Consider the following 27,653-nt stretch of genomic DNA (forward strand, 5'->3'; position numbering starts at 1 on the left):
TTGTTTTTACAGACCAACTTCTTTAATGATATATATACCAGTGTTATACTAAGCTTATAAAATAAAGTTGTCTGCATGTAAATACAAGGGAGACATTAAGAAACCAATAGTGATCAGGACAGGGATTTCAATTCCTGTACAAATTTAGAAATGACTCAGGAGAAGATAAATTAACATACATGGCTGTGACAGGATGAACATGGGTGTAGTCAACATGATCCATTTATTGAAAAAAAGAGAGCAGATCAAGGATTACGATAGTAACAGGAATTCCAGTCTTAAATGGGATGTGAAAAAGCAAACACCACACGTGGATACCGAGGCATTTTTCTCAAGTATTCAATTCTTTGGGTGAGTTTGGAACATCAACAATTCCCTCTCTCACAATACAGAAATGGAGGTATTGACAGCCTTACCCCAGTATCCTGACGTACAACTGGGATAGGACATCCCATGCGTAGCCTGGGGGGGTTAAAGAGGGCTATAGGTTGGGATGGCTGTGAGCACGTGAAATACGGGGATTTTAACGGCCCATTTAGCAATAGTGAAACTTTTGGTTTTCAACTGTGCCTGCCACTTATACTTCCTAAAAAGTCACATGAGTAGCTAACCATGTTGTCCCACATGTATTGCTTCACAGCTTTATTTCTGCAGTTACAAGCAATTCAAAACTACTAACTGTTAGAGGCAAGCCTCTTAACGTCTTATCAAAGAAGATCTGTCCATCTTACCTCAAGACAAACAGTATTGCACTTCAAGGTTATATTAACTGAGTTACAGAATCTCTTGTAGGACTGAAGCATTACTTACGCACATCCATTGCGCTATGTGTCTGCTTAAAAAGATAAGCAAGAGAAATTAATTTTAAATTAATACTGCAGGGTACTGTGAAGATGACAAAGCGTAGGCCCTCTGTGTACTTATATTTCTAATGCTTAAAAGGCTCTTCCATTACGAGGCTGGTTTAGCACAGCGGTCATACAGAACCGACTGTGCCCTTTTGCTGACTCAGTGGTCCAGGATCCGAAGATTGCCAGATACAATTTTGTTCTCTAGTAGAGCTCCAGCTGGGATGTCAATTCTGTCGCCGTGATTTGCGATGATGATAACTGTTCCCTGGATTTACAGAAGAGAAAACAAATGATGAGAAACTTCTTTGTTGACTTGGAATGAGCTCGAGTAGGGTTGCTTGGAGGACCAGTGAAGTGTCAGCTGTAGCACAGCCACATCCTGAATGCATTTAGTTGATTGTTCCTGCATAGACATCTTCCCCCCTCCTGCCCCAACGGAGATCCTTAACAAACAATATTGGCAGCACCGTGATTACCAGCATACTAGATACAATCAGCTTACAAGCAGAGCTGATGCCTTCTTTGAAGATACATGCTTGCTGTAAGCGTTTTTATCACATCTGCTTGCTTTTAGGTGCAAAAAAAGTGACCCACATCAGTACGTCACAGCACAGCTCACCGTTACGGCTATAAGGCAGATGCTGATACACAGAAAGAGCTGGGAACAGCTACACACCGTGTGAGCATGCAGCCTCAGAGTAGCCTACGCCCATCCAAGTGCTGGTTGTTGTAGCCCCACCTTGCACCGACCTGGGGCAGCAGCTGAACTGGCCTAGACTGTCAGGGACTGTGACAACGTTCTGCTAGGGTTGGCCAGATGCCAGTAGAGATGATGATAAACTAACTTGCTCAGCTCCAATGTTTACTACTAAATCGAGAACCCCAAACTGAGAAGAAGGGGCCTGTGGCTATAAAGCCAGCTCCGGAGGTGGGGTGGTACGTGCCACGCAGAGCTAAAGGACAAAGACATAAGCGCTGTTTTGAACGCAGAGTCAGGAGGTCGGTGGTGTTTTCAAGGTTCACAGACAAGCCTCAGCTCTCCCTGGGACTATACAGAGAAGCAGCTATACTGGTAACACCCCGCACTCATTCGTCAGGGCCACTCTTCAGTCTTGGCCTCCACGGTCCTTGGGCCGGTTAATTCCTAGGAATTGTGCTTCCCTGGACTGTGCGTACATGCACTGACTTGGGCGGGATCGGTTACCAAGGAGCAGAGATCAGTCATGTTTATTGCAGGAGCATCCCAATTACACACTCACCTTTAATGAAACATTCTTCCCAAACGTAACATCACCTGAAACCGTAAGATGATCCAGCTCCAGCATATCTGGAATACTTTCAAACCTCCGCAGGTAATCTTGAACCTTTTGGAGAGAGGAAAGAATAGAGACAGTTTAAATCCATCTGTGGATGACAAGCGTGGGAGCTTCCTGAAAACTCCTGTCAGGGATCTTTCTGGAATCTCCATCTGATATAATAAAAGTTGCTACTTGGAAAGCAACACAGCATTGTCGTTTCTGTCGGAGCTAACTATGAGAAGCAGGGAGGGCAGTATCCCACCGAAGCTGGACAAACTCTAGAGAACACACACAACCCAATTCACCCTTCTGTTTCCTCGACTGACGGGGTAAAGGAGCACCGAACAGCAGTATGACATTATGCATGCGTTAAGTAGTTTGTATCCTACCAGCCTAACAATTCTTTACAAAGAGCAAAAAGGAATGCCCAGCTGGGCAGAGGTAGGTAAAGTAAACCTCCCTTTTAACTAACTTATTGCTAGGGACTGTATTTTTGTTCAAAGAGAGAAAAACAAAGTATAATTATAGGAGTTTACCTTTGTGAAAGAACTTCCCAGTTTGACAAGAGGCACTGTTGGAAATTCACGCTTCTCGCTCATCGTTAGAGATCCAGCATTAAGGCTATACAAATTAGACATCACAAGCAAGAGATCTGACGTGGTCTTAACAGGCAGAAAACGACTACGAGGTACGTTTATCCCCAGAGAGTTCTCAAAACTCTTAATAGCAGCACCGACTGCAGTCTCCAACTGGATAACATTCAAGCCTCCATCCAGAGTCTGGAAGAGAAAACTCAACGTAAAGACGAGCAGCAGGTAACTGCACTCAAAACTAGAGATGAGCGTAAGTCAAGAGCTCTGCGTTCACCGACAGACTGGCTCCCTTTCGAAGGCAGCAGTCTGTTTAGTTACCTAGAAACGAACAGTTCTCTTGCACCCGTTTCCTCTAAAACCTTCCTAGCTGATTACCTTTGGGTTAACAATGATCTCCATGTCAATAGCGTTCTTCTCTTGCAGCCTTTTAATCGCAGACAGAGCAATCCACAAATTGTTGGTATTGAATATTTTGAATTTTGACACGGACTTGAATTCATCCACGTGTGCTTTTGGGACCTGAGCTATCTCCACCAGCCGCAGCTTGTTTTCGTATTGCGTAAGCGTGCCACCCTGCAAGGGTCAAAGAAGAAGTTTTAAGTCCTGTTCATGAGACGCCAGAGAAACCCTTCCCACACCCCAAACAGATGCACTGCTTTGTTGGCATTTAAAGTTGAACCTCAGTGAAAACGTGTTGCTTGTGTTCAGCTACCACGTTACTAATTATAGAGTATGTTTAAAGTACAGTCAGAACTGTCAAACGATCATGTTTCAGCATTCCAAGGCCGTTAATTCTTGTCAGGAAAGTTGCTGAGAATCTTTTGCAAGTGCTGCTGTTGTCAAAAATCACCTTCAGCAGTACTCTTTGCTAGATTACAGAGCAAAATCTAAATCAAAGCTAATAGTTCTGTATTTGGGGCACTTACTGGAGAAACAAGTGGTACTTCAGTAACCTGAACTGTATTCTTACAGCGCATTTCTGTGGTTTTATAGGACTAAGTCAGAGCTTTCTTAATATCTAATGAATACAGAGAAAATCACATTTCCTCCCCATCCTCATATTTAAAAGAACAGTGGCAAAGTACAGTTATGGGACAAATTACTGCATGCCAGAAGTATTTGATACAGGTCATAAACATCTGACAAGTTGTCAAACCTGGACTTTGCACGAAGTCGGGTAGTTGGGGCGGGAGCAGACTGGCAGCCACACTAAGCCAAGTTGTGCAACGCACGCCTTGGCAGCTGGGTAAGGAGCTTAGGCAGTTTTCAGTCAGGAGAGATACAACTGCTGTATCCCGCCCCTCAGTGCTCTACTTTTACCATCCCCGAACTCCTCCCCCAGGTAAGTGACAGTTTGGAGAAGGTATGGCAGTTGTAACCTGCACCCTGCAGAAACCACTTGTGTTTTCAGTCAAGTCCGGGCTGTCCCTGCCTGCTGTTGCCCAGAACCTAGATCCAATTTGGTCCATGAATTAGAACTTCATAAACTTGCTGATTTTGTGCATCTCAAATTAGATCACAGCTGATGTGTTAAATGGTGCCTGAAATAGCTATAAGAAGATTTGATGTATGTCTGAATTCATGCATACAGAAGAGCCAAGAGGCTGAGATTTTCACCAACATGCCAGGCATCCGGACAGACTTGCACAACTATTTCCCTTTACCTTCACATCCGCCCTGGTTTTGTTGGTGACTTCCATGACAAATTCACAGCGTTTTCCATTGGGTGGGTTCATAAGATGATTAAGAATGTAAAGGTCCACAGTGGCACCCAAGTTATCTATATTGGATACAAAAATATATTCCTTCCCCTCTCCGATAAGGTTATCCAGCAGACCAGAGTTATAGAAACTGGCGTAAATATCTCCATGGCCTGGGGGATACCAGCACTCCGTATTCTCTCCTGAGTAAGATACATCCTTGGCTATTGGCAGCAGAGTTTCCTTGTTAATTCTAGGATACCTGGGAAGACAACGGGTGTTGTTAAGTTCTCACCAATGTCAGACTAGCACAAAGAAAAACAAAATACGATAGTAAAAGTGCAACTACACGGGCTTTTTCACACAGCTTTTGAAGAGATGCTTTCTAGGTTAGTGTAAGTACTCCAAATTGAAAGACCCATCCAAATACTGAGCTGTCACTGAGAAGCTGCAGAATGCAATCTCTCATTCAACGATTTAAAGCCACAGTTCTCCGACCATGCTGTGAAACAGCTTTCCTCTGCCACGCAGGTTCAGAGCATGCCAAGCACGCCTCCGACATCATCAGCCACTTGAGATTAGAGTTTGTTCTTGATAAGGAAGCCCTGTTCTGTCTCCCTGCAGAGCCCAGGTACCCTAAAAGCAAATTCAGGAATCAAGTGGCCAGCATCCAGTACACCATTATTCCTATATTTCTTAGAAACTGTGTCCCCCGCATACCCCTCTCCCTCATTTTAATACATTGCCTTTGCCTCTGCTTAACACCCTTCAGTCTTTCAAAAAGGCCCAAAATAGAGACCGAACATGGGAACAGAAGACACTATTGCTACCTCAGCATCTCAAACTAAAAACCCACACCACTTGGAATATGGAACTAGTTTTTCCTTTCACCCCAAGTGGAGAAGTTTTTTCATACCTGCTTTGATTAAAAGTATATATCTTCACACGGCTGTGACTGTATTTCTGCAAGATTTTCTTTGTGTCATCATCCGTGTTGAAGGAATTCATGAGAACAAGAGGAACATCGGTGTTGTAGGATTTGTTTAAATGCTGAGATGGGAAAGAAATGGTAAATTCAGCATGTATTATTAGCTTTAACTCCTGACACCTAAGATTTTGGGAGAAAGAAATTAGATAAAACAGACTGGAAATAATAAACACATGAGATAGAGAGATGCGTTTATGCTGACAGAAAGGATAATAAATCAGGTAAAGGAAAGGAAAACAAATCCTTGTTAGTAAAGATAAGGCCCGCATTAAATAATGTATAATTAATCTTTGTTTTTAAATCTGCATCGAGATTTAAAATTTGAAAAGCATGACACCACAAAATTATTATTTTAAATTTTAGGCTACTGTTGATTACAAAAGGCATGTTTTCCCTCAAATTATTAAAGTCTGTCAGGGTGGACTTTCAAAACCTTCTCTGCACAGTGAGCACTTTTGACTCTTCTTGGCAGGCTGAGATGGACAATAGGAATGAAATGTCACCATGTTAATCATTTGGGAATTTATAGAATGGAGCTGAGGTACACAAGAGCATCTCCATGTGCACAGCAAAGGCAAAAATGAGAAAACATGACAGCATTCCACCAAAAACAGAGTGCGCAGAAAAAAAAAAAAAATAGATACTTCAGTGAGTTTTTAAGCTTTGTATCATGTATTTGCAGATGGCCCTCGTCTGCTGGGGAGTGTTTAGGATCATTACCCTCTGGTGGAGTCGGAGACTTCCACAATGACCCTTTTGAGAAAGCGCCCACAACACCAAAGGATTAGGACTGCATTAGCTGGATATAAATTTAAATCTGCTATAGAGCTATAGAACTGTCTAACACACACGGGAGAGTCTCTCCACACAAACACCCTGCTGAGGCAAAAATTGTTGGAGCTCCAGAAACCATGGAACAGGCACACCCAATTTCCTACTCTAATGACCATCTTAATTATCTGCTGTAAGAGGAATATTCTGCACTAAAAACATAAGCTGAAATGTCCTCTCTCAACACCAGCAGCTGTTATTTTCTTTTACTTTTCTTTCTTCAGAGGGAAATGCCAGCAATCGCTTCCAGCATGAGAGTTTTAATTCGACAAGGAACTGGGAGCTGCTGTGAAGAGCTTTGTTCTAATGCACATTAAAAAAGCCTTTAAAAAGCTAAACTTAAACTTGCACCTGGAGGAGTCGGAAACAAACCCAGGAGTTAGCCATGCCAGGCCAGCTCTACAACTGGATTGCTTGTGCTTCTGGACACAATCACCACTGTCTGGGTTGGTGTGCGCACGCTGAATTACACTTGTGCTAACGTGTGGAGTGGACAGAGTTCACTCGCCGATGGCTCCGTCCCTTTCATCCCTCCTCTTTCCGAAGCAGTTCTCCACCACTAGCACTGTGACGAGACCTCATTTCCCTCTCCTCTTCCCTTTGGCAAGCCTCCACTGTGATGTCTCTAAAAGGGTCACACAGGAGGAGCTCAGTGTGTCTTGCTCCCTCCAATGTAGAAGTCGTCCATCAAAAGTTACCTCAATCTGCTGAACTGTCAGATCCAAGAAGGTGTTCTCGTTCCGCACCCCGATAAGACTTTTTGGGCCTTTACAGCCCATGCTTGTGCCCAAGCCGCCATTCAGTTTCACAACCACCAGCTTGTTCAAGACAGAAGCAATGTTATCAGGCAGTCCTCTGGCCTTTATCTTCTCATAGGGCTGGATCTGTAAAAACAAGCAAACAAACAGCAATCAGATATTTGGAAGGACATTGCTTTCTCCTAAAACCTTTCAAAACTTAAAATTTGGCAACAATGACCACACTTGTTTATATGATTTATGATACTAAAGAACATTTGCACAATGAGTTTACAACAACCTGATGTTACAACAAAACCAACCCCACCTGTTACTACAATAACCTCTTTTCTTGAGAAGTTCTATAGAGTTTGTCACGGTAGTCACAATCAGCTTCATCCAGATGAAAAAAATGTCTCTGTCTGCTCTTCCAGGTAGAGGAAACTTAATATTAAGGAAGAAGTCGGGCCAGTTATGCCACTTACCACCCTCCTCTTGCCTTGCAGGAGGAGAGGGGGTCTCCTCATGAGCCCTCTAACTCACTTCCCCCTTCAGCCAGACCACAATTTAAGAACACAGGCTCTGCATGCAGGACATAAAACTTTTCTTCCTTGAGCAGCTTAAACTCATAGCAGATTTTTTTTTTTTTGGTACTTTGCTCTGAGGTTGTCAGAAAGAACATTCTTGGCAAAAGGTTTGTTCTCTGACTCAGTTTAAACCAATTTTTATTCCACCTACTAGTCCAATATAGTAATTCATCTCTCCCAATAGCGTGCTACAAAGTGGAAGAAAGTTCCTAGTTCTTATCCTGTATTTTCAGGATGTGTTCATCCAGCTCACATTATACCTTGCAGAAAGTCTTCTACCTTGCTGACAGCTATATCCTACAGGTTTAAAAACAGAGTATGGGCTACATTTGGGGCTAGCGATGGAGAGCAAAATCGGGCTTGTAATAATAGTGTGCCTTGCATTAGGCATTGCTTGTCTCCTAATCCAAAGCACTTAAGTCAAAGAAATAAAGGTAATAATGCAACAAGTACCATGCCAAAACTGTTAGAGCAAAATCAATACAATTCTCCTTTAGGCTGCCCTTCTAGAGATTTTCTTTTGAAGAAAAGCCTTAGTGTTTCAGTGCTGCGTGTATTCTAGCAGCAAGAAAATGATTGTAGTTCCGATAAGGGGTTTGTGATATCCACACCTGATTTCCAAAACCAAATACATACAGAGTAGTTTTCAGAACTGTGTTTGCTTTGGGCAAAGTCAGGCTGGGGTTCAAATGTTAATTCACATTGCACTGGAACAAGAGTCATATTTCTTACTCGGATGTGTGGGGGCAGAGAGGAGAGTTTGCGCAATTCCAACATTCCAGCACGCCACAGGCAGCAGATTAGAGCAGATCCCTCACATTAGGGCAATTCTGCCTTACGCAGGATCTGGAAAGCTTATGGTATATATTTGACGGTAAGAACACTCCACAAGTCACAGTATAACGACTATCTAAACTCTCATTACTCAAACAATGGAAACTGGTCCAGGAGGAACATCTCAATGCAACTGCTTAAACTCATTCCATTTAGAAAAATTTCCCAATGCATATGTACTCCAAAAAAGCAAGCGAGTAACCTAACTTGAAAGCCCTACTTTCTCACTAAAATATTTTTAACTAATACGAAAACATTAAATATAAGAATAGCACCAGATTCCTTGTTGAAACACTCTAGCTGTTAAACATTAAAAATATATGTCAATGTTGTGACTTAATTTTTGGCTCAGTGGGCAGTGTTACTGGGGAACAAGACAAGTTTTGTGATATGCACCCATCAAAACAAAGATATGCAACTAAAATAATGAGGCTTGATGAGTAAGCCTAGTAATTACTTTCTTTTAATGCAATTTTTAAAGCTACATTCTGCACAAATGCCAGGAATTTTGCTGCTTGTTTCTGGCAGGTATTGGGAATACAGGTACCTCCAGACTACACTGTGCCCAGGAGAAAAGGTAACATCCAGAGTCACTCATGACCCTATACTAAGATTTAACCAACACATTAAAGATAAAAATGTTTCCATCTACATGCTCTTAACGAAGTTCTTGCATTCCTGCCTACCAAGTTCAGACTTAACTGTACTTCTCCATGTTTCAAAAGCAGCAGAGGTTCCCTATGCCAAAAACCCCTGAGACAGCATATGCAGGTAAGGGGCTTTACTAGTAATGCACAGACCATCCTAAGTGTAAAGTTATCGTCGCATTCAAGATAAAAACAATTTAGCTTGTAAGAGTAAGAATGAAAAGGAAAATTTTATGCATTTAAGCTACCACTTTCCAGCTAAGTCACAGTCGCAGACATGGTAGTATAATCAGTTTTTATTTGATGCTTTCAGCAGGCTGGAAGGTAAAAGTGGAGTTATCATGGCTCAGGCAGCAAGCAGTAACACAATCACTGCTGCAGTCATCTGCTAATAAGTCCTCCTTAGAGAAAGAAATTAACTGATTAAACAAAGCAGGTGATGTTGGCATGCTATTTCCCATTTAATCTGCAGAGAGTGCTAGCCATAGAAACAACATGCCATTTTAGTCATTGACCAGCACACAGATTTGTCAGCATGCGTGAATCAATAAAGGACAAGGGAGTGGAAACTTGCCAGCCAAGGCTTTAATTTGAATGCTAACCTTTGGACAACCAGAACTTTGATCCCTAGAAATTTACTTACATCACCACAATTTGATTCACACATCTAAGAGAGAAGGTTTTCAAACAAGGTTTCGGGGGGTCCCAGCAGTTTGACAGCATCTCAGTTTCGGCATTGTATCATAAGATTATGAAATAAAATGCAACACTTAAACGATAATGCATTACTCAAGTGGCCCATGGAAAAAGTATACTAAATCAAAATGATCGCTCTGGATTTCTGCTACCTTGAACTGAGAATGAAAAACAGGCTCCTTCCTTGTTAACCAGCTGGTTAAAAACAGCTCTTCAAGATCCCTTCATTAAAAAGGCTGACAGCTTTAAATGCGTGGCTTAACTGATAACTTCACAACTCGTTATGAATAATTTATGCAAATTCCTATTATAGACCAAATATGTTACTGGAAGGTATTTAATTGGACCACTTTGCTAGGGAAGCAATATAGTAAAGTCTTCCCATTCCAGCCTTCTCATGTGAGGGTGTGACAGCATTCATTTTAGGCAAAAAGGTTCTTTATCTGGCAGTATCGAGAAATTAAACAGCTGTTCTAATCATAAACGCATCTTCACAATTAGTCACACAGTGCCTAGCGATAACAGGATTGTGCCGTGTATTACTCCAAGTACCACAGGCAGGGTATGAAATATTGTGATCAGAAGGGAAATACTCATCCATTTTTGCCTTGCTTTTTTCTCTCCCTCAGATTTGCTGGTTACAATCTCTGGCCAACTGCAGCCTTTTTCCGCTCTCCCTTTTCTACCCCAAACCCTGGCGCAGCTTCCTGCCTCCAGGTTATAAATTCTGCTCAATTGCGTCATCCAAAGATGACAGAAGGTTGAAATAAGTAAGGAAAGAGACAGCTGAGGTTGATAAGAGGAAAGAAGGTGGAAGATAAGGTGACAGCTAGAAATGAATGGGGTCCCAGGGCAGGGGGGCAAAAGACCCTAAACCAGACCTGAAATATCAGGAAATAAAACACCAAGCGAACTGCCAGTTTTCCAGTACAAAACTCTACCACCTTGCTCAGGCATGAGACTTCGCAGAAGATAACAGTGATGCCCAGTAACACAAACGTAAAACCAGTACATCTTATCAAAACATTCCTCTCCGCATTTTAAATTTAACAGCAGCATTTTGGAAGCATCTCCACAGTCCTACTTCAGCAAAGGTTTAAAAGACATGTAAGCCAGGATAAGCAAAATTGGGAGCAGCCAAATGTGGCACCAGAGCAGTTCAGGTGTGACTGAGCCCTGGGATAAAAGCCCCATCACAGCGCAGCCCAAATGCCTAGCCTGCCTGGAAGGGAACAGCCTGGCAGCAGCTCCCAGGAGGGCCGCGGGGGGATCTGACCCTACACCAGGGTCTGCCCCATGCCAAGTGTGCTCTGCCCTGCGCTGCAGTGCTGCACTCTGGGGAGCAGGCACCGGTTCCTAACCACAAGCTCCTCCAGCAGCATCTGCCCTTAGGTCTCTCTGAGGCAATGGTCTTAACAGATTTTTATTTTTTTTAAATTTTATTTGGGTTTGTGCCTGTAAAGTTGGGAGCTCAGCATCCTAGAAGATCTACAAAATGAGTTTGGGCATTTAGGCAGCAATCTCTTGTTGTGCCTCTTTTAATGCAGAAGATACACTCATAAAGTCTAAACAACCCACAAAATATTTTTAAAAAGTTTAACTGTACTCAGACTTTTGGTAAATAAACAGCAACATCTGCACTTACATGAAGTTGTAATGTTACATGGGGAAGATGTAAAATGTCTTGAAACAAACAAGTAGCTGTAGATCTGGTTTTTGAAGTTGCATGTTCTCCGCATCAAAGATGCGCAACACATCGGCCTTGATGTCTCCTGCTGCTTAAAGGGGTGAAGAGGAATGAAAGCAGGCCCAACCTACTAATGGTTGCACTATTTCTACAGGGCTTGTACTCTTCCTTCCCCCACACCAGAAGTGGTGGGAGGTGGGTGACTGGAAAAGTCAGATCAACAACAGCAGCTTAATAAGGAAGACTAGCTGTAAGGTGAGAGACTGGACCTATCCACCCGTGAGGTCTGAAGGAAATATCCTTCCCAGCTCTTCTCTGATTAGTGAGCCTACATTTCTCTAGGCATTCTCAAATACTGTTCTTCCTCCCCTGCAAGTGGAGCTTGCTCTCCATGGCCCTGAGTTGTGTTCACATCATCCAAAGGTTACTAAGCTACTAATACTTGTCACTTGCATCTGTCCTGGTTTCCAACATAATTCTGCCACATGCATAAACAACTGTTGAAAGAATACCAGGATAAGAAGGTTACTAAGTTGGGGCAGCCGTGGCAACGTAGATAAACATCGCGTCAAAGCCACTTCCTAAATACTCACATCTACCGATCTCAAAAAGGACCGTTTCAGATTGCCCACACAAGCACTTTATGTTACAGAGGAACACTAGAGCCCTTCATCAGGAAACTTATGACTGGCAATAGTTATTCAGCTAAATTAAGACAGAGAAAGCTTTCAAGTCTGCGGAGTTGTTTTAACTTAGCTGAGAAGCTAATTTCTTCCAGGAAGTGAGATGATATTGCAGGGGGGAAGAAAACAAACAGAAGATATACATACAAGGCCTATCATATATGCATGTGCTGTGTGTACTCTATGAGCTAGAGAAGGCTCTCCTGAAAATATTCAGAGATTACAGTAAATAAGGACTAGAAAAGTCAGCTGCTTCGGGTATGAGGAAGTGGGAAAACAGATTATACACACAGTACCTTTCCTTAGTTGGAAAACTAAGGCCAGGTGATGAAGTCTACTCAACGGGAAGCTTGTATGGCAATCTTCACAACAAACAAATAAAAACTTTATCACTCGCATAACTGTGTCTCAAGGGATTGCCAGTCAGCTACAGCTGACCTGAAAATATCACGAAACACTGGAGGTTTATGGCGCTTGTCACCAATAAACCCAAAGTTCCCGCATGGCATGCCCTCCATAGAACAGAAGCAACTGACCTAAGCAAAACACTGCACAATGACAGCAGCAACAACAGCTCTAGCAATTAGTTATCAGCAAGCAGTTCAGCAACCAAAAAGAGGCACACGCTAGACTGGTTTTGCATCAGCGATGCCTTAGCATCCCCAGATGTCTCTGTTCATGCAACAGAGCACATCAGCACGACTGAAATAACCCATACCGAAGCTAGGGCAGCAGCACTGCCTGCATCTATCAGAAAGTCAGCTATTAAAACAGCATCCAACACGCTTTCTGTGTGAAGACTTCAGCAATACTTAACAGGACTGCGTGGCAAATGAGACGACTTCATCTGTTCCCACAGATCACTGCTTCAGGCGGTCCAGAGCAGGACGGTTGCTGCATTGGCATCACGCTGCCACGCACACTCACTGCCCTGAACGTTTTCTGAGGCTATTAGGAATTAAGCAGGTGTGAGAGAGAGGATCTGAAGGTCATGGAGGCCAGTAACACCTGGATCAAAACCACAACTTCAAGCTGAGCTGTAGCAACAGGTTTGCATGTCAGATCTGGTCATCTACTCATTGCAGATCCAGGGGATAGAACAAGTCAAAGGAACCTCTAACAGAACACGACTTTTTTCATGTGGGATTATCGGTAAGTGGAAGCTGGGGGAGGATGGAGAAAGGAAGGATACAAAAAACTGCACTATTCCAGTTCCAACTGGAAACCGCACCACTTTCACCAGTCATGCCAAGCTCTCACAAAGAGAATTTAGATCTTAAGCACTACCTTACAACAGCTACGGCCGTGCCAGACAAGAATAACAGAGGCACATTCTATAAGCTTGACGGAAAATGGTTTTCATGCAGGAGAACTCAAAGTCCTTTGCATCTCATGCATCCCTTTCCTTCATTTTACCCTTCCTTTCCATTAAAAAAAAAGTCTACATACAAAGAAAAACCTTTAGCAATCTTCTAGATACTATGCAAGAATCTTTGATATAAGCAGCTTTGCAGAATGCTAATATGCAAAAATCAAACAGAACTGGAGCTTTTTGATCTAGTGCAATCCCTCTTTTATTCCAAATGCATATCCGTTCAGGAATACCATCTGTTCATAGTTAGTTTATTCTATCCACAGTTCATTTATTCTGCTGTATTTTCAAAAGGAAACATGCAGAATAAATGAGAGAGGCAGGACATGGATACAGCATTTCAGTGTTGCAGGATGCATCTGAACAAACTACTGAAGGTAAAAGATCCTGAAAGTTACCAGCATGGATTTGTCAGAAAGGCAGGGACAGCTGATACATTCATAACCCCTTGCGCTGTAGGAACTGACGGCAGATATCCGAGCACACACTGAGAAGAATTAACACACACGCACCCATTCCCTCAGTTCTTATCTAAGGAGACTGTTGCCCAAACTACTAAGCACTTTTTTTACTCTGTAACTACACTGATCCTTACAATCCCCACACCCACAGACCCTTACCTCCCAAAGGTCAATACTGAAATGAGTTACTCAAGGGTCAGGGTAGCTTCACGCTGTCAGCCCAAGATTGCTCTCAAAAAACCCACACAGTGCTGCCATTTCAGAGCACATATGCAGGAACTTCATTCTAAAGTTCCTAGAACTTTCAGGAACAGAAGTGTGCAAAAAGCAGAATCTCACTGGGTTTTGTCAACAACAAAGATTGTGTTTATGCTGGGTAGACACCCTTAAAAACAACCCTTCTTCTCATTAACAAAGAGATGATAAACACTGATTTTGATGTACTGAAGGTACATCAGAAAGCTTAACTAACGATTCACGACTCAACAAGAACTAGAGCAATTTATACTTGGTGCTGGGTACAGTTTGGGAGAGAAATGTGACTAGATCCTTACTCCCTGCCATTGCTTCCCATCCACCCTAAGGTCAATACCGCTCTGTATTAGATTGCAAATGGATTTAAAACATTTAAGTTTGAGCTTTAGCTGGGTGGGATGCAAGTCACACCCACAACATTCAGACGCTGTCTGAACAGCCAAAAAAATGATTTCAACTTTCAAGTCTCACTACGTTCTTCTTGCATCGCTCACAATATAGCTCTCCAAAAAGAAGAAAGTCTGCCACTCAGTTCAGGGCCAGACTGCCTCAAAATCATTTGCTTTTGCTAAAATGCCAACTACCCTTTTATGCCTTCACTATCATGTCTGCAACTAGCTTACGCAGCGCAGAGTAAAAGTCTGATGAAGTTAATGGTTCCATCCAGGCCCTCCATCAAGGATTGAGTTCATTGGATGTTGCATCAGCTACAACACAAAATTTATAACTTAGCCTCACTGAATATTTCAGTTTCTTTCAGCATAGACATTGGAAACGACAACTTGGCAATGAAGCCCTGGATCTTGAAGGGTCTTTAATTCAGAGAATAACAAATGTCAAGAACTCAAATTCAAGCAGGATCCTTGAAGCATCAGGACTGCCAGATGCCAGTGCTATCATCTAGCAGTTCCAGTCATGTGTAGGCTCTAATATGCAGAACTACCTCATCACCTATGAGCGTACACATAAGCCTAAGAAGTGCTCCACAGTAATAAAAATCAATTCTTGCTCTAAGGGTTTGGAACAGTGGACTTGACAAATGTGTGCTGATGGGGAAATACTTCAGGAACAAAAATGGGCCAGAATGAGACGGCTTACAGATGCATGACTACAGTGTTACTCATTTGAGACATGTCTCAACACTGTGGTTCGGGATTGTTCTAAGATGACATATCTTCTTTTGGTTTTGCAGACAATGTCACAGAAGTGATTTTCAGAACAGTTTGCATGAGGCAATGTTGGGAGTTTGACTAACGGATTTCAGCATACTCCTACTGCAAGGAAGTTTGGAAGAGTTTGTCAGAGACAGACAAAATGAGTACCAGGGCTGTCATCATGGGTAGACTGGAAAAGAATACACCGATATTAGTCAATATGTACTTGCAGAACAACAAGGAAATATTTACTCAGCACCAAGGGACAGTTTAAAAATAGCACCAAGTGAACCCTTAAAACCTGCTTTCAGAATTGAAGATTAGGAAAAGATTTTGCTTTTGAGTAAGAGCATGACATTCTTTCTTTTCCTTCATGATACGATTCCCTGAGATGACAACTTGAGCTGCAGACAAGAATCCAACCACCAGGGAAACAAAACCTTTAGTAGGCAACCTCCTTTCACACTCACATTGCTTTGGGTGTTTACATCCTAGATGAGGTTTTGCATCACTGCTCTGAGGTTAACTTGATCACTGCAGTTCCCTCAGAGGCCTCCCAGCAGGACTTTGCTATTGCTTCCAACTCAAACAAACAGATCACTGCAATCTACATCAACAGGATTAAATTACACTTGCCATGTCCACATTCTTTACCTCCTCTCCTTGTTAACCAGCAGTCTAAGTACACTTTCTTCTCTGAAGACTGTAACAGTAATGGGTCCTAACTATGCCAGCTATCACTGTAAGCCTTTGGACACATGGAAGCAAAGCATCTGGAAGGAAAAAACAAGTCAGAAGTTTACCAATACAATGTGAAATGGATTCACTCTTCTGTTATCATTTGTCTGGAGCTTACAATTTGCTTGCCCATCGGTAAAAACATGGAGGTCAGGGATGAAATCTCCCATTGCAGAGAAAAATGGAGGAATATTACAAGACAATCATTTCTCTTTCAATTTACTGACAGGAGCCTTTACTTGTCAGTACATGCTTCAGGAAAGAACAGAAAGCTACAGTCAAAGAACAAGTACAATGGATAACACATCACGATGACCCATGGAAGTCTGATCAGAAATTCTGTTCCTGCATAGCACAGCCCCATGACATCGGGCAAAAGCCTGAAACACCTTTCCAACCTAATCTGAAAGCCAGAAGTAGCTTATGTAAAATAGAAAACTAAAAGACAAAGCCTATAAATACAATAAACTATTCATGAACTTCAAGCTGTTAGAAATAAACAAACAAAAAAACCAACAACTCCACACTTTGGCACATTTTTGGGTGCTTTTTTTTAATAGATACACACATTTGTATGTCTGTATGTATATATACACACGCACGCACATATACACCTAAACACATACTTTGATCTCTACTAGGTATCAGCTAAAGGTTACACATGCCAGAATTCTCAGTGCTTTGGACTGATGAAGCAGCAAACCAATTCTCCAAAAGAATCACAGGCAAATAAATTCACATTGGGGAGAGCAGGTCATTGCCTTCTAGGCCATGATACTTGTAGGGCAAGATTCTCAAAAGCAGCTGAGCACCCCACCACCTCATAAAACAAGGTTGCCTGAACAGGCAATTATACATCACTTGCAAGATTATGAACCAACTTTCAAAACAAGTCTTGTGTGTACCATCCTCTGTGTTGTTCTAACAAGACCAGGAGAGCACACTATGAGGTTTTATAGCTAAGAGAAGAAAAAAACTCAACCAGAGCTGAATAAAAGCACTCAGAGAAAATCTACATATATTCACAGATGGACACCTGTCCCAAAGAACTCAGTACTGCAGTCTTTATTCTGAAGCCCTTCTACAATTGTCACTCTTTACCTCTTCTAAAAGCTCCTACTGTTCTTACCTATACTAGTTACACTGATAATTCTGGAATTCTGGTCTTGAAAAAAATCAATTTTTATCTCACAATTCCACAACTTATACCCCTCAGCAAAGAATAATTTGGGAGAAGTTATACTGCAGGTCAGTTGAAAAGGGTTTCATGTAAGACACCTTTCACTTTCCACGGTATGTCCCCTACATGATTGACATATTAAGAAGGTGGTGGAGGCGGGATAAATACAAGCAGGGTTTGAGGTTGGCAGGAAAACGGAACTCATAGTCAGGGGGGAGGGGAAAAAAAAAAAGGAAAAGAAAAAACACTCAAGAACATTAAGTTTGCTCTCAGTTTTTGAGAGCGCTCAAGCCGCCTCCTGTCAGATCAGGAAGTCTCTAATTATCATCTTATCCCAGGAATCCTAAAGCAAGAGATATTTATTATGAAGTGAAGGAGAGATGGAAGGATGTTTGTTTGCAGGTATTTTTCCCTAGCTTTCTTCTGTGACATTTATCAAGTAAGATTATTTGATTTGGAGTTTGTGCTAGGAAGCAAAATTTCCTCCAAGATCATGTATGCATCTCTCCTAAGCCGAAGTGACCTGATTTTGCAGGAGTCTTACCATTTTGGGTTTGGTTGTTTTTTTCTTTTCGGTCAAAAGTTGCTACGCAGCTAAGGGACACAGATGGGAATGAGCCAGTCAGGCCACAAGGAAGAAGAGAGATACTCCTTCTAATCTCACCCTCTTTTCAGCCCTCTGTGACCTTAAGTTAGATCTTTGTCTAACTTCCTTTTTTCAAGAGCTTGCCTTGCCTGGGAATCTCCCATCAGTCTATTTCAGTGTCTTATCATAACCCTCGTTTGACATTTGCTCCCAATGTCCTGCCCGGTAATTTTCAGTCCTTTACAGAACTTGAAAATTTTTCCACTGAAGGTGTGCAAAACTTTAAAAGTAGACAATAGCTCTCCCTTGCCACAAAGCAGTCCATTCACTCGCATCAAATTGCTGTCATTTAATCCTAGGCCTTATCTTGACACAGAGAACAGTTTATTCCTATCATTGTTGCAACTACCTTTTTACATATTTAAAAGACTTATCACTCCCCAGAGTCTCACTCCCTCTAGACTAAAAGCAACCCTCTTTTCTTCAGCTTTCCTTGTAAGTCATGCTATCTAGAAGTCCAGTTTCTCACCTTGGCCTCTTCATTGAAGGTGGATTTTTCTCCCCAAAGCAACACTTCATTCAATGTTACAGTACAGAAGAGAGAGACATCACATGTTTTTGAAGTTAAAAGAAAACACTCAACCTTGGAAAAACCCTAGACTTGCTCTAAAACAGCATCATTCTTACAACGCTTTAGAGAGTGGCACTGCATCTGTTCTGGAAGTAAGTGGACAGCCTGCCTTTCAGTTGGAAACAGAGCCTCGACTGAATCACCACAGAGAGACTAAGAGAAACCGCAAATGTGCAAGTATACAGAAGTCCCGCAATATGCCAAGATCACTACACTGGGAAAAGCAAGAATTTGTAGCACAACTACACCGTTAGTTATGCAAGAGTCAAAAGACAGCCTAGGGCCGCAGATGAATCAATAAAATGAGGTTAGGTTTAATAGGAAGTGTTTATTTCAGTACTAAGCAGTGCTGAAAAAAATATTTAGTGCTTTTTCAGCAGCAGCTCAAGCGGCAGGTTATAAGTTATAACAACATAGCTGACATTAGGAAATTACACTCAAAAAAACCCCACAGTCAACTACTTGCTTCAGATTCCTCTCTTTTACTGAGCCGCTGTAGATTCCCGAAGTTGCTAAATGAGCTATATAACCCAGCCCACTTGCCATATGTCCCTTTCAAATTGTTTAGCAGAATGGATTGCTGGGAACAGTCTCATCTGAGAGGCACAACCTTCTTTCACGGGCAGGAGGGAAGGGGCATCAACAAGGGTCCTACCTACTTCCCCTCTAACACAAGTTACCATTTACTCCAGAGAAGGTACCAAATGGGAAGATGGCATCTGTCCCATTTTGATCCCCTGCTCAAAGAACAGCTAACAAAACGACGCCGAAGAACTTGATACATATGTTAAGCAGGACCTGATGTTCAGGAACACATACAACATATGTCAATAAATAATTTTTTTTCAGTTAGAACCCAAAGTGGTGTCCTACGTGATTTTACAGAAGCATGGCAGTTATATCCATTCTATGGGTGACTACATCATTTGGTCCAAATGGCAATTACCGGTTTTATGTTCCCTACATGCTGTCACTTCATTGCAACTTACAGAATCTTCTGGAGGTCTCTGAATCTTCCCCCAGTCCACAGATGGTCCCTTTTCTTGTAGGAATCTATGAAATAGCTTCTTAAATCCTTCCAGGTCCTTTTTAGTGTGCTACAAAGAAGAAATGCATTAGTTAATGCTGGTATTTAATGCATACCTATTCAATCACAGAAGCATTTCTACAAACTTGAAGTACAACCTATTCACAAGAGTCATTGTATCAGCACTGAAGTAGAGACATGCTAAAATTTAAGTAAAATTCTAAAAGGTACCAAAACCTCACTTCCACTAAAACTCAAGGTAGAAAACCAGCTCGGATACCTAAAAGACATGTCTTTAGCCAAAATCATAATCATTAGAATCTGGCCCAATCTTTAGGATAACAGCTTTACCTTCCCTTTCTGTAATCCATTAAGGATTACATAGAACCTTTAATAACTAAAGATGATTAAACACTTAATAACAACTCTGTCACCCAGTATATATGGAACTGAAAGTCTCCTACTGACATTGTATCCAGGCTACTCTTCCACACAGGATCAGAGCATGTCCTAAAAATAAGGACTGTGGTATTCTGTGACTCGTCTCCCTGTATAAAATTTGCCTCAATTTCCTGCATCTAATTTCTCATGCTTTGAGCTGCGCCCACATCATGCTCCTTACCTCTAGCTCATTTGAAGGTGCAGTCGCAAGTATCTTATCAAGTTCTACTTTCATGGAATATTCCAGCTCTTGTCGAATGACTTCCTGAAACTGTGAAGTGCCAGCTTGAGACATTGCTTTGCTGAAATCTTAAATAAAAATAAAAAACAGGGGTTAAAGGAAAAAGAAGAAAACTAACTTAAACTACAAATAGTCTTCAGTTTTCTTTTAAAAATTAATAAACTCACATAATCTAGTCTCATTTTATTACTGTGCTAGCACTCCAGGAATCTAAAGGTTTTGTCGTTAGTAACTTGGAGAACAGACCTTAGATTGGGGCCACAGAACAACAACTCTTCTCTCAAAACTCAAAAAAGTCCCAAAAGACCAATGATCCGTCTCAAGAAGTGTCCAACAATCCACAGCGGTACACTTCCTTGCTAGAGAGCCAAAGAATTCACATCCTACCGCATCAACATACTTTAACAAGTGTGAAAAAGCTTTTCACTAAAATAATTCTTTTATGTAGAACATTGTGATCAAGGGTATCCTTCTGTTCACACAAGCAAATAAAAACATATGCTTTAATTATTTATACAGTGCCCTTTCACACGATCTTGTTTGTTCCAGTAAATATTCCCTTACTTTTTGAGTATTTTCACACTACAGCATGCATTTCAGTTACTAAGCAACCTAGAAAATTTGTCTGTCTATCACTTAAGCATTTGTTTTGCTTTTGAAAGTGATAAGCTCCATAAATGTGAAAGAGAGTAAATACACAAATGTTCTATACAGTAAAGTCCACATCACAGAAAGAAACGGGAGATAACATGACTTTATTTTCCAACAGAAAGCATTTGAAGCAAGCGCGTTCTCAAAAGACATTCTGAGTATGTTCTCTAAAGACCTCAGTTAATTTAATTTCTGCCAAGTCCCTTAAGTAATCAGTTCTCTGTAACACGGAAAGTGATGTATTGCCAAATATAGCTGGATTTTAGAAACACCCCAAATACTAGTGCAAAAAGGGACTGGAGGAAACTTTCCAAGCGAACAGAGTGATACTGCCAGAAAATATGGTTAGAAGAAGAACCTGTGTTTAAAGTTTATTTATTTAGAACATGAATTAAAAGGCTATTCTATTGAGAATGTCTAAGAAAGCCAGAGGCAGTTCATTTCAATACAGTTTTGGTTTTATTTTATTTTTTTAAGCAAAGTATTCCACAGCCTCAGACTCAGTGACAGTATCTAATCCTTGCTTTGAAGCCCACAGAAGCCATTTTCCTGACTGCATTGTTTTGCAGGTAGGGGAGGGGAAAAAAGAAAAAAAAAAAAAAAAAAAAAAAAAGAGAGACAGACAAGTGCTGCAGTGCACATACTGTGTGTGGTGCAACACAGGGGAAACGCCAGCTCAAGATGAGTAGTACAGTGAACAATAGGTTCTTTTTTTAATCAAATGCTTCATTTAGTAGTAAAACCAGGTAATAGTTGAAAGCCTGTTAGGTGTATTTTTCCAGGTCAAATATGTAAAAACACAGACAGCTCTTCATTAGGAAGCACCTCCTCCTACAGAAAAACGAGGAAGTCTATACCGGCTCAATACTTTCAAACCAAACTGCTGCAAGTAACTGTCTTTTCATTCACACATTTTGGGTTGACGCATACTGAAACACTGTTTAAACTTCCAGAGAAACAACTGCGAGGAGATACTTTCAGCTGTTTATAATCCTCCCTGCAACATGCTGTATTACAGGACTTCTGTTACAGCCAAGAGCAGTGGCCATTTCTCACAGTTCATCAGCCTGTAAAACATGTGAACCTCCCAATATGACGCAAAGCATCTCAGAAGAAACTCTGCAAATATCAAGTATTCAACAGAGACCATCACCGGTGCCGTTAAACACACTGGGGCTAAGTAAGGCAGAGCCAGCTAGCAACTTCCCCAAGGCTGCCATCTAAGTAGCAAACTCCTGTTTGCTCACATTAGCCAAAACACTTGTATCTACCAAATAAAAGCATTTAGAGATTAAGTAACATCACAAACAAATCAAAAGAAAAAAGCCATCATAAAAGTAAATGCATAATAATGTCCTAGTTTGTCGGGTTTTTTAATAACACTATAAATTCTCCACGACTTAACGAACAAATGCTAAAGGTATTTGATCACCAACATCCTCACAGAGAAGCAAAGCAAACCTGTTGCTTTTTCCAAACACCACGTGTCAAGCACGCAGGCCAGCCAGCTAATGGCACATTTCTCACCGAAACCCAGACCGCCAAAGCTACCAGCGCCGATGGCTGCGCCCTTCATTGCCAACAGAGAACATTTAGGCTTTACGTTGACCATTTAACAACTACTGCAACCGCTCAGTCTCATCCAGATTCAACATGCCAAGGCACGGTTGCTTGGGGAGAGCATTATTAGTGCTATTAGTACTATTATCATTATTATTTTGGGGAAAGAGAGAGGAAGGACATGGCTGGAGTCCATAAAAACGTGCGCTTGCCTGGTGCAGGAAAAGTATCTATTCTGCATCTGAATACTGTAACTAAGCAGCCAAGAGAAATAGCAACTCAAAGCTTTTCTGCTTTTAACGTGCCACTGCAAGGCAGAGGCTTTTAAGCATTTATCTTAAGAGATGTCCACCAGGATTTGAAGTGGGTGGGGACCTATGGCACTCTCTAAAGGCTCCCCAAAGCAAGATCACAACAGCAGCATCAGTCCATCCGCTCCAAACACAAACGAACTCAGCACTAATTGTTCCTGTGTTGCTGCCCCTCAGTTCTGGGGACAAAGCTGGTATTTATGCACCCCAGCCTACTGCTAGCAGAAAGACAACTGCAGTCCTTTAACATGAGCTCCTGTTAAATTTAACAGGCCAGGTGAAGGTTTATTTCCCTTTTCACCCTAGCAGCAATGAGGCAGTAGAAAGGCCAGTGCAACTGCATATCTGAAAGCAGTTATTTCCTACAGCAAGTAAAATTTCCTAAGGCTATAATGAAAAGTAGTTATTGTGCGTCTAGAAATCAGATGGGAGGCAGGGGTGTTGGATAATTGCAGGAAGAGATTTCCAAGAGAACATGCGGCCATAAACTCCCAAATTATTTTTAAAAAGAAAAGCCTCTTCTAAGCTATTTCACAACCAGTGCCTCAGATTTCAACATAAGCCCACTTTTATGGGATCAGTATTCTTGAACACTCATCTGAAGGAAGAAAAGGGCAGGATAAGGTAGTGGAAGACTCTCGGGGGACCGGCTCACACAGGATATTAGCACAGAACAGAAGAGAAGAGCATGACTAAATAGTTGAGGCTTCAGAAAACACTGGGTTTTGCAAAAATCACCACCCAGGATATCTAATTTTAACATCTTCAGTAGAAAGTGCTTCCTCAAGTAGCAGAGAAAGGAGAGTTCTTTAATCAAGTTCACAGTGGTGTCTGACACATGGAGGGTTTCACTCCACGCTTTTGTGCTCTGCTCTCACTGCTAACCTGCCGCCTGCCCTCACAGCATGAACTACAGCACATGGCAGAGTATTTGCAGGTTTACAATACATAACTTTATAACCGATATATGAAAAAACAAAATATGACAAATCAGATCAAGCTAATAAAAAGGAGGTCTTCGTACTCTATCAGAAACAAAATAAGGGACAGATGTCCTCAGGAAAACTGCACAAGTACAGAACAGTGGTGACCCCTTACTTAGGGGTGTGCATGTATTTCCTTTCTGCTGTCCCTCCCCTTATTCTACGTTAAAAAGTGGAGAAGGCATTAAGATTGATTAGTTTTGTTCATTAATTCGCTCAGAAGAAAACTTCACTGCCTTGGTACTCAGTATACAAGCACCCAGCACAGGAGGGAGTCATGGGACAAGTCAAGCATGAAGTCCCCCCTCTCATGAAAAAATTGGGGATCTTTGGGCTGAGGGTTATGAATTGTAATTACTTTTGCAATCCAAGTAAGCACGCAAAAAGACCTGCAGCAGAAAATTATTTAGGTCTCCCTGGAGCCAGGCTATTTGCATAAAAATCAAGAAGGGTGGTCAATAAGCAAAAACCCGCAGCTGAACTTTAAATGCTCTATCCTTGAACTCTGTGCTGAGGGTACAGAGTGAATGCCTTACCTTCCACCAACTCCCGCTGAAAGTTCAAGGCAATTTTTATCCCTGACGAGGATAAAAGTCTCTTTAAATACCCACGCTATAATGCACAATGCTAATAAATATTCATTTGATTTTTAGAACTGAACATACCCACTCAGCCTTTACAAACATTTTTCTTTTCCTACTACTAGAGGCAAAATTTGTTAACGCATGTTGGACTGAAGCATACGTGAAGTGAACCTACATGCTCTATCTCTCTCTCTTTCCTTAACGGATGAGCAGGTTAGCCTGAGCTAACTCAGAAGTCTGCAACCTAGGAAGCCGTTCTTGCCAGCTGTGCACACCAAGAGTTTAGGTGTTACAGTCAGATACAGCTGGATTTCTCAGTCTAGCAGCTGATCCTCATGCTAAAAATATCACTTGACATTGGCAACATGTTTTAGTACTATTGGCTTGATAAAAGAGCACTTAAATGGTGGATACTTTTTTTAAAAAAAAAGCTTTTAGGATTGTCAAATCCTTGGTCATATTTTAAAAACTGGTTATGATCTTTACATAAGTTTCTCCAGCTTTCAGTTTCATAAATAATATCACCTGCCTGCAAGATGGCTACCTTCAGCAGTGGGCTGAGATAAGCCAATTCCGTTTAAAAAGAACAATTCAGAATGTATTTTCACAACGTATTTCACAGCAAGGGGCTTATCCTGATAACTTTCAGAGCGGCCGGTTGAGCAACGTGGCTGGTAACACTTCCCCCCTCCAGCTCTCTGCATGTTGCCCAGGTGCCACAGGACATTTGCAGACAGTTGATGCGTTTACAGAGCAAGTGTTGCACAGTCCTAGACATCCACTGGGTGAGCGACAGCAATTTCCCAAAGCCTGCGAAGGCCCTCGGTTTCCTGCAACATCCAAGTTCATATAGGAAAAGACCTACTCATGGTCTTTCTACAGACAGCGTTACATTTGTTGATAGGTCTGCGTGGGTTTACATTAAGGAAACCTACAGGCATGGATTTCATCACAAAAAGCACACATGCGCCATTAGGAATATCGGAAAGGAGGGAAAGAAAACTGCCACAGCAATGCACCAAAGTAATTTTTCTTCCTGAAATGACCTCTTGTGGGCTGGCTCCCTGTTTCGCAATAAAGGAATCTGAAACTCAGACCACGTACGCGCACGCTTACACAGGCAGCGTAAAGGAGAGCGCTGGAGCCTATCAGGATCAGAAAATGCCAAAATACACTCAAGCCTGTGAAAAAAAAAAAGTGTAGACGCTCGACCTCTGTGCTCCTTCTCCCCCAACTTTAGCAGACCGCTTAGTGGAGAGGGGAGATCTGTGCTTGCAAGATCCCCCTGCATACTCCAGATCCCGCCTGTGCATCAGCCGTGGGTAGCAGCCCTACCGCTACAACCGCACGGGAGAGCCGCGCATCCACCGAGGCAGGCGAACCGGGCAGAGCAGAGCAGAACCGGCGGAGGCCCTGCTGCCAAAGAACGAATGCGGCTTTGAGGAAGCCCTCGCACATCGCAACTCGGCTGCCGATGGGGCTGCTACACCTACCGCTGCCTGCGCTCCACCGGGCTGCTGGAAAGGAGAGAAGGAAGAAAAAAAGCAGAGATCTATGTATACACAGCCGAAGAGTAAAAAAAAAAAAAAATTACAAAGCACATCAGCTTACCTTTCGCAAAAGACGACATTTTCGCTCTTTAATAAAATAAATACTCCGCTCTTATAAATACAGACTGAACTGGGGGGTGGGTTTTTCCTCCGCCCCAAGGCCGGGAGGGCCGGCTGCCGCCCCGCGCCCCTGCGGAGCCTGGCCGCCGGCGGTCGAGCAGCTGCGCGGCGGGGAGGCGGGAGAGACGGCGGCCCCGGCCCCGCTGGGAGCAGCCCGCCCGCCGCGCTGGCCCCTCAGCCGAGCAGTCCCTCCCGGGCCGGCGGGCGGGAGGCGAACCCCGAGGAATTTAAATTTCATCAATGAAAGAGGCGGACCCGCCGCGCCCCGGGTTTCGCCACCCCCAACCCTCCCCTCCTCTCCCTCCCCTCCCCGCCGGGCTGGGCCGCCCGCCTCCCCGGGGCTCCCCGCACGGCTCCTCCCCGCTCCCGGACGGGACGGGACGGGACGGGACGGGACGGGACGGGACGGGCCGCCGCGGCCGCCCCCCGCTCCGCGCGCCCCGCGCGGCCGTTAGGCCTGAGGGCGGCCCCGCCCCTCCCTCAGGCGGCCGGGGGACCGGGGGAGGGCCGTGAGGGGCCGCGGGGGGCCTCCCCGCCGCCCCGGGGAGGGGATGGGGGGCGGCGGTCGCGCCGTACCCACCTCGTCGCAGCCGGCACCGGGGGCGGGGAGGGGCGGGGCGGCGGCGCGGAGACCCCCCCCCCCCGCGACTCCGGCAAGGGCGGGGCGCCGCCGCCTTCCCGGCGGGCCCCTCGCGGCGGCGGAAGTGGGGGGGCGCCGCGCCCCGCCCCGCCCCGCCCCGCCGCTGGCGGGAAGGCGGCGCGGGCGCGATGGCGGCTGGGCCCCACGGGCGAAGCGGCCCCGCGTAAGGGCCGGGGGCCCCCGGGTGGTGCGGGCGGCCGCGCTCCGCCTTTCCCCGGCCGGCGCAGGGCAGGGCAGGCACCGGCGAGCGCCTTCCCCGGGGGTGGTGCGAGGCCGCGCGGGGCGCCGGGAGGCGGGCGCTGGCCCGCGAGTTTGTAGCGGGGGCGGTGGCGCGGCGGCTCTCTCCCGCCAAAGGCGTTCGTCGCTCACCCCGCGGCGCCCCTGCCGCCCTCCAGCCCCACGGGAGACGCGTGGGAATAAGTCGCGATTGCTATTCTGTTGCGACATCCACGGGTCGAGGGTGGGAGCCTCGAAAAACGGGGCTTGCAGCCAAGATTAAAGAGAATTCAGTGAAGGTGGCTGTAATATTTCCGAATTCTCAAGTTTATCGCGCGTTTGGGCGCCCCCACCCACGGCCGCAAGGCCGCCGGCCCCGGGTGCCCTGCAAGCCTTCGCGCGGGGTTGGTACCGCGCTGGTGGAGCGTCTTTAGCAGGCAAGGAGGTGCCGAAGGCAGAGCATCGCTTCTGAACTCGGCTGTAATTTCCGTCTTTGTTTGATATTTTCCCCATTTTTGCTCAGACACGCTTGCCAGCAGCAGCTGGGCTTCCTCCTTTAAGGTGCTGGCACGTAATTATGGTAGAAAAGCCTGTGCCTCTGCCCACCATAAATACCCTCCAGCACCCCACAGGTAAATAGCAGCACCCTTTTTTTTTATCGGTGGGCGGGAGCCGAGGGTGCAGAGTCCAGTGCCGGCGGGATGCGGCAGCCTGAAAGGGCTGGGAGCAGATAACTGGCTCTTTCTACACTTGAGGAGACAGAAACCGGGCTCCTCCACACACCGGGATTGGCAGCTTTGCTGGCAGGAGTTGAGGTGCA

At 43.8% G+C, this 27,653-nt stretch overlaps 1 protein-coding gene across 3 annotated transcripts; it reads right to left on the reverse strand.

Moving 5' to 3' along the window:
* Positions 1-26,576, reverse strand: UGP2 (UDP-glucose pyrophosphorylase 2). 3 transcript variants are annotated; one of them, XM_087774210.1, is made up of 11 exons: positions 25,919-26,242; positions 25,801-25,824; positions 20,159-20,286; positions 19,499-19,606; positions 6,960-7,145; positions 5,359-5,492; positions 4,407-4,704; positions 3,118-3,315; positions 2,686-2,928; positions 2,111-2,215; positions 1-1,116 (listed from the first exon to the last, which is right to left on the reverse strand). In XM_087774210.1, exons 1-11 carry the CDS (start codon positions 25,935-25,937, stop codon positions 1,009-1,011), a joined length of 1,551 nt encoding a protein of 516 aa, XP_087630336.1. In that variant the 5' UTR covers positions 25,938-26,242; the 3' UTR covers positions 1-1,008. The 3 variants fall into 3 exon arrangements, with proteins under 3 accessions (XP_087630336.1, XP_087630338.1, XP_009465875.1); XM_087774212.1 differs by lacking the exons at positions 25,801-25,824; positions 25,919-26,242 and adding an exon at positions 26,558-26,576; XM_009467600.2 differs by lacking the exon at positions 25,801-25,824 and having other exon boundaries at positions 25,919-26,241.
* Positions 26,577-27,653: the final 1,077 nt, after the last annotated feature.

Source organism: Nipponia nippon, unplaced genomic scaffold (genome assembly GCF_047370975.1).
Source record: "Nipponia nippon isolate SJK-2023a ecotype South Korea unplaced genomic scaffold, ASM4737097v1 scaffold_4, whole genome shotgun sequence".
NCBI classification, from domain to species: Eukaryota; Metazoa; Chordata; class Aves; order Pelecaniformes; family Threskiornithidae; genus Nipponia; species Nipponia nippon.

Excerpts from the sequence above, each read along its gene's own strand:
- UGP2 (XM_087774210.1), bottom strand. Across the intron at positions 2,216-2,685 it reads TGGGAAGTTCTTTCACAAAG|GTTCAAGATTACCTGCGGAG; the intron begins GTAAACTCCTAT and ends TCTCTCCAAAAG. Across the intron at positions 1,117-2,110 it reads GGAAGAATGTTTCATTAAAG|GGAACAGTTATCATCATCGC; the intron begins GTGAGTGTGTAA and ends CTGTAAATCCAG.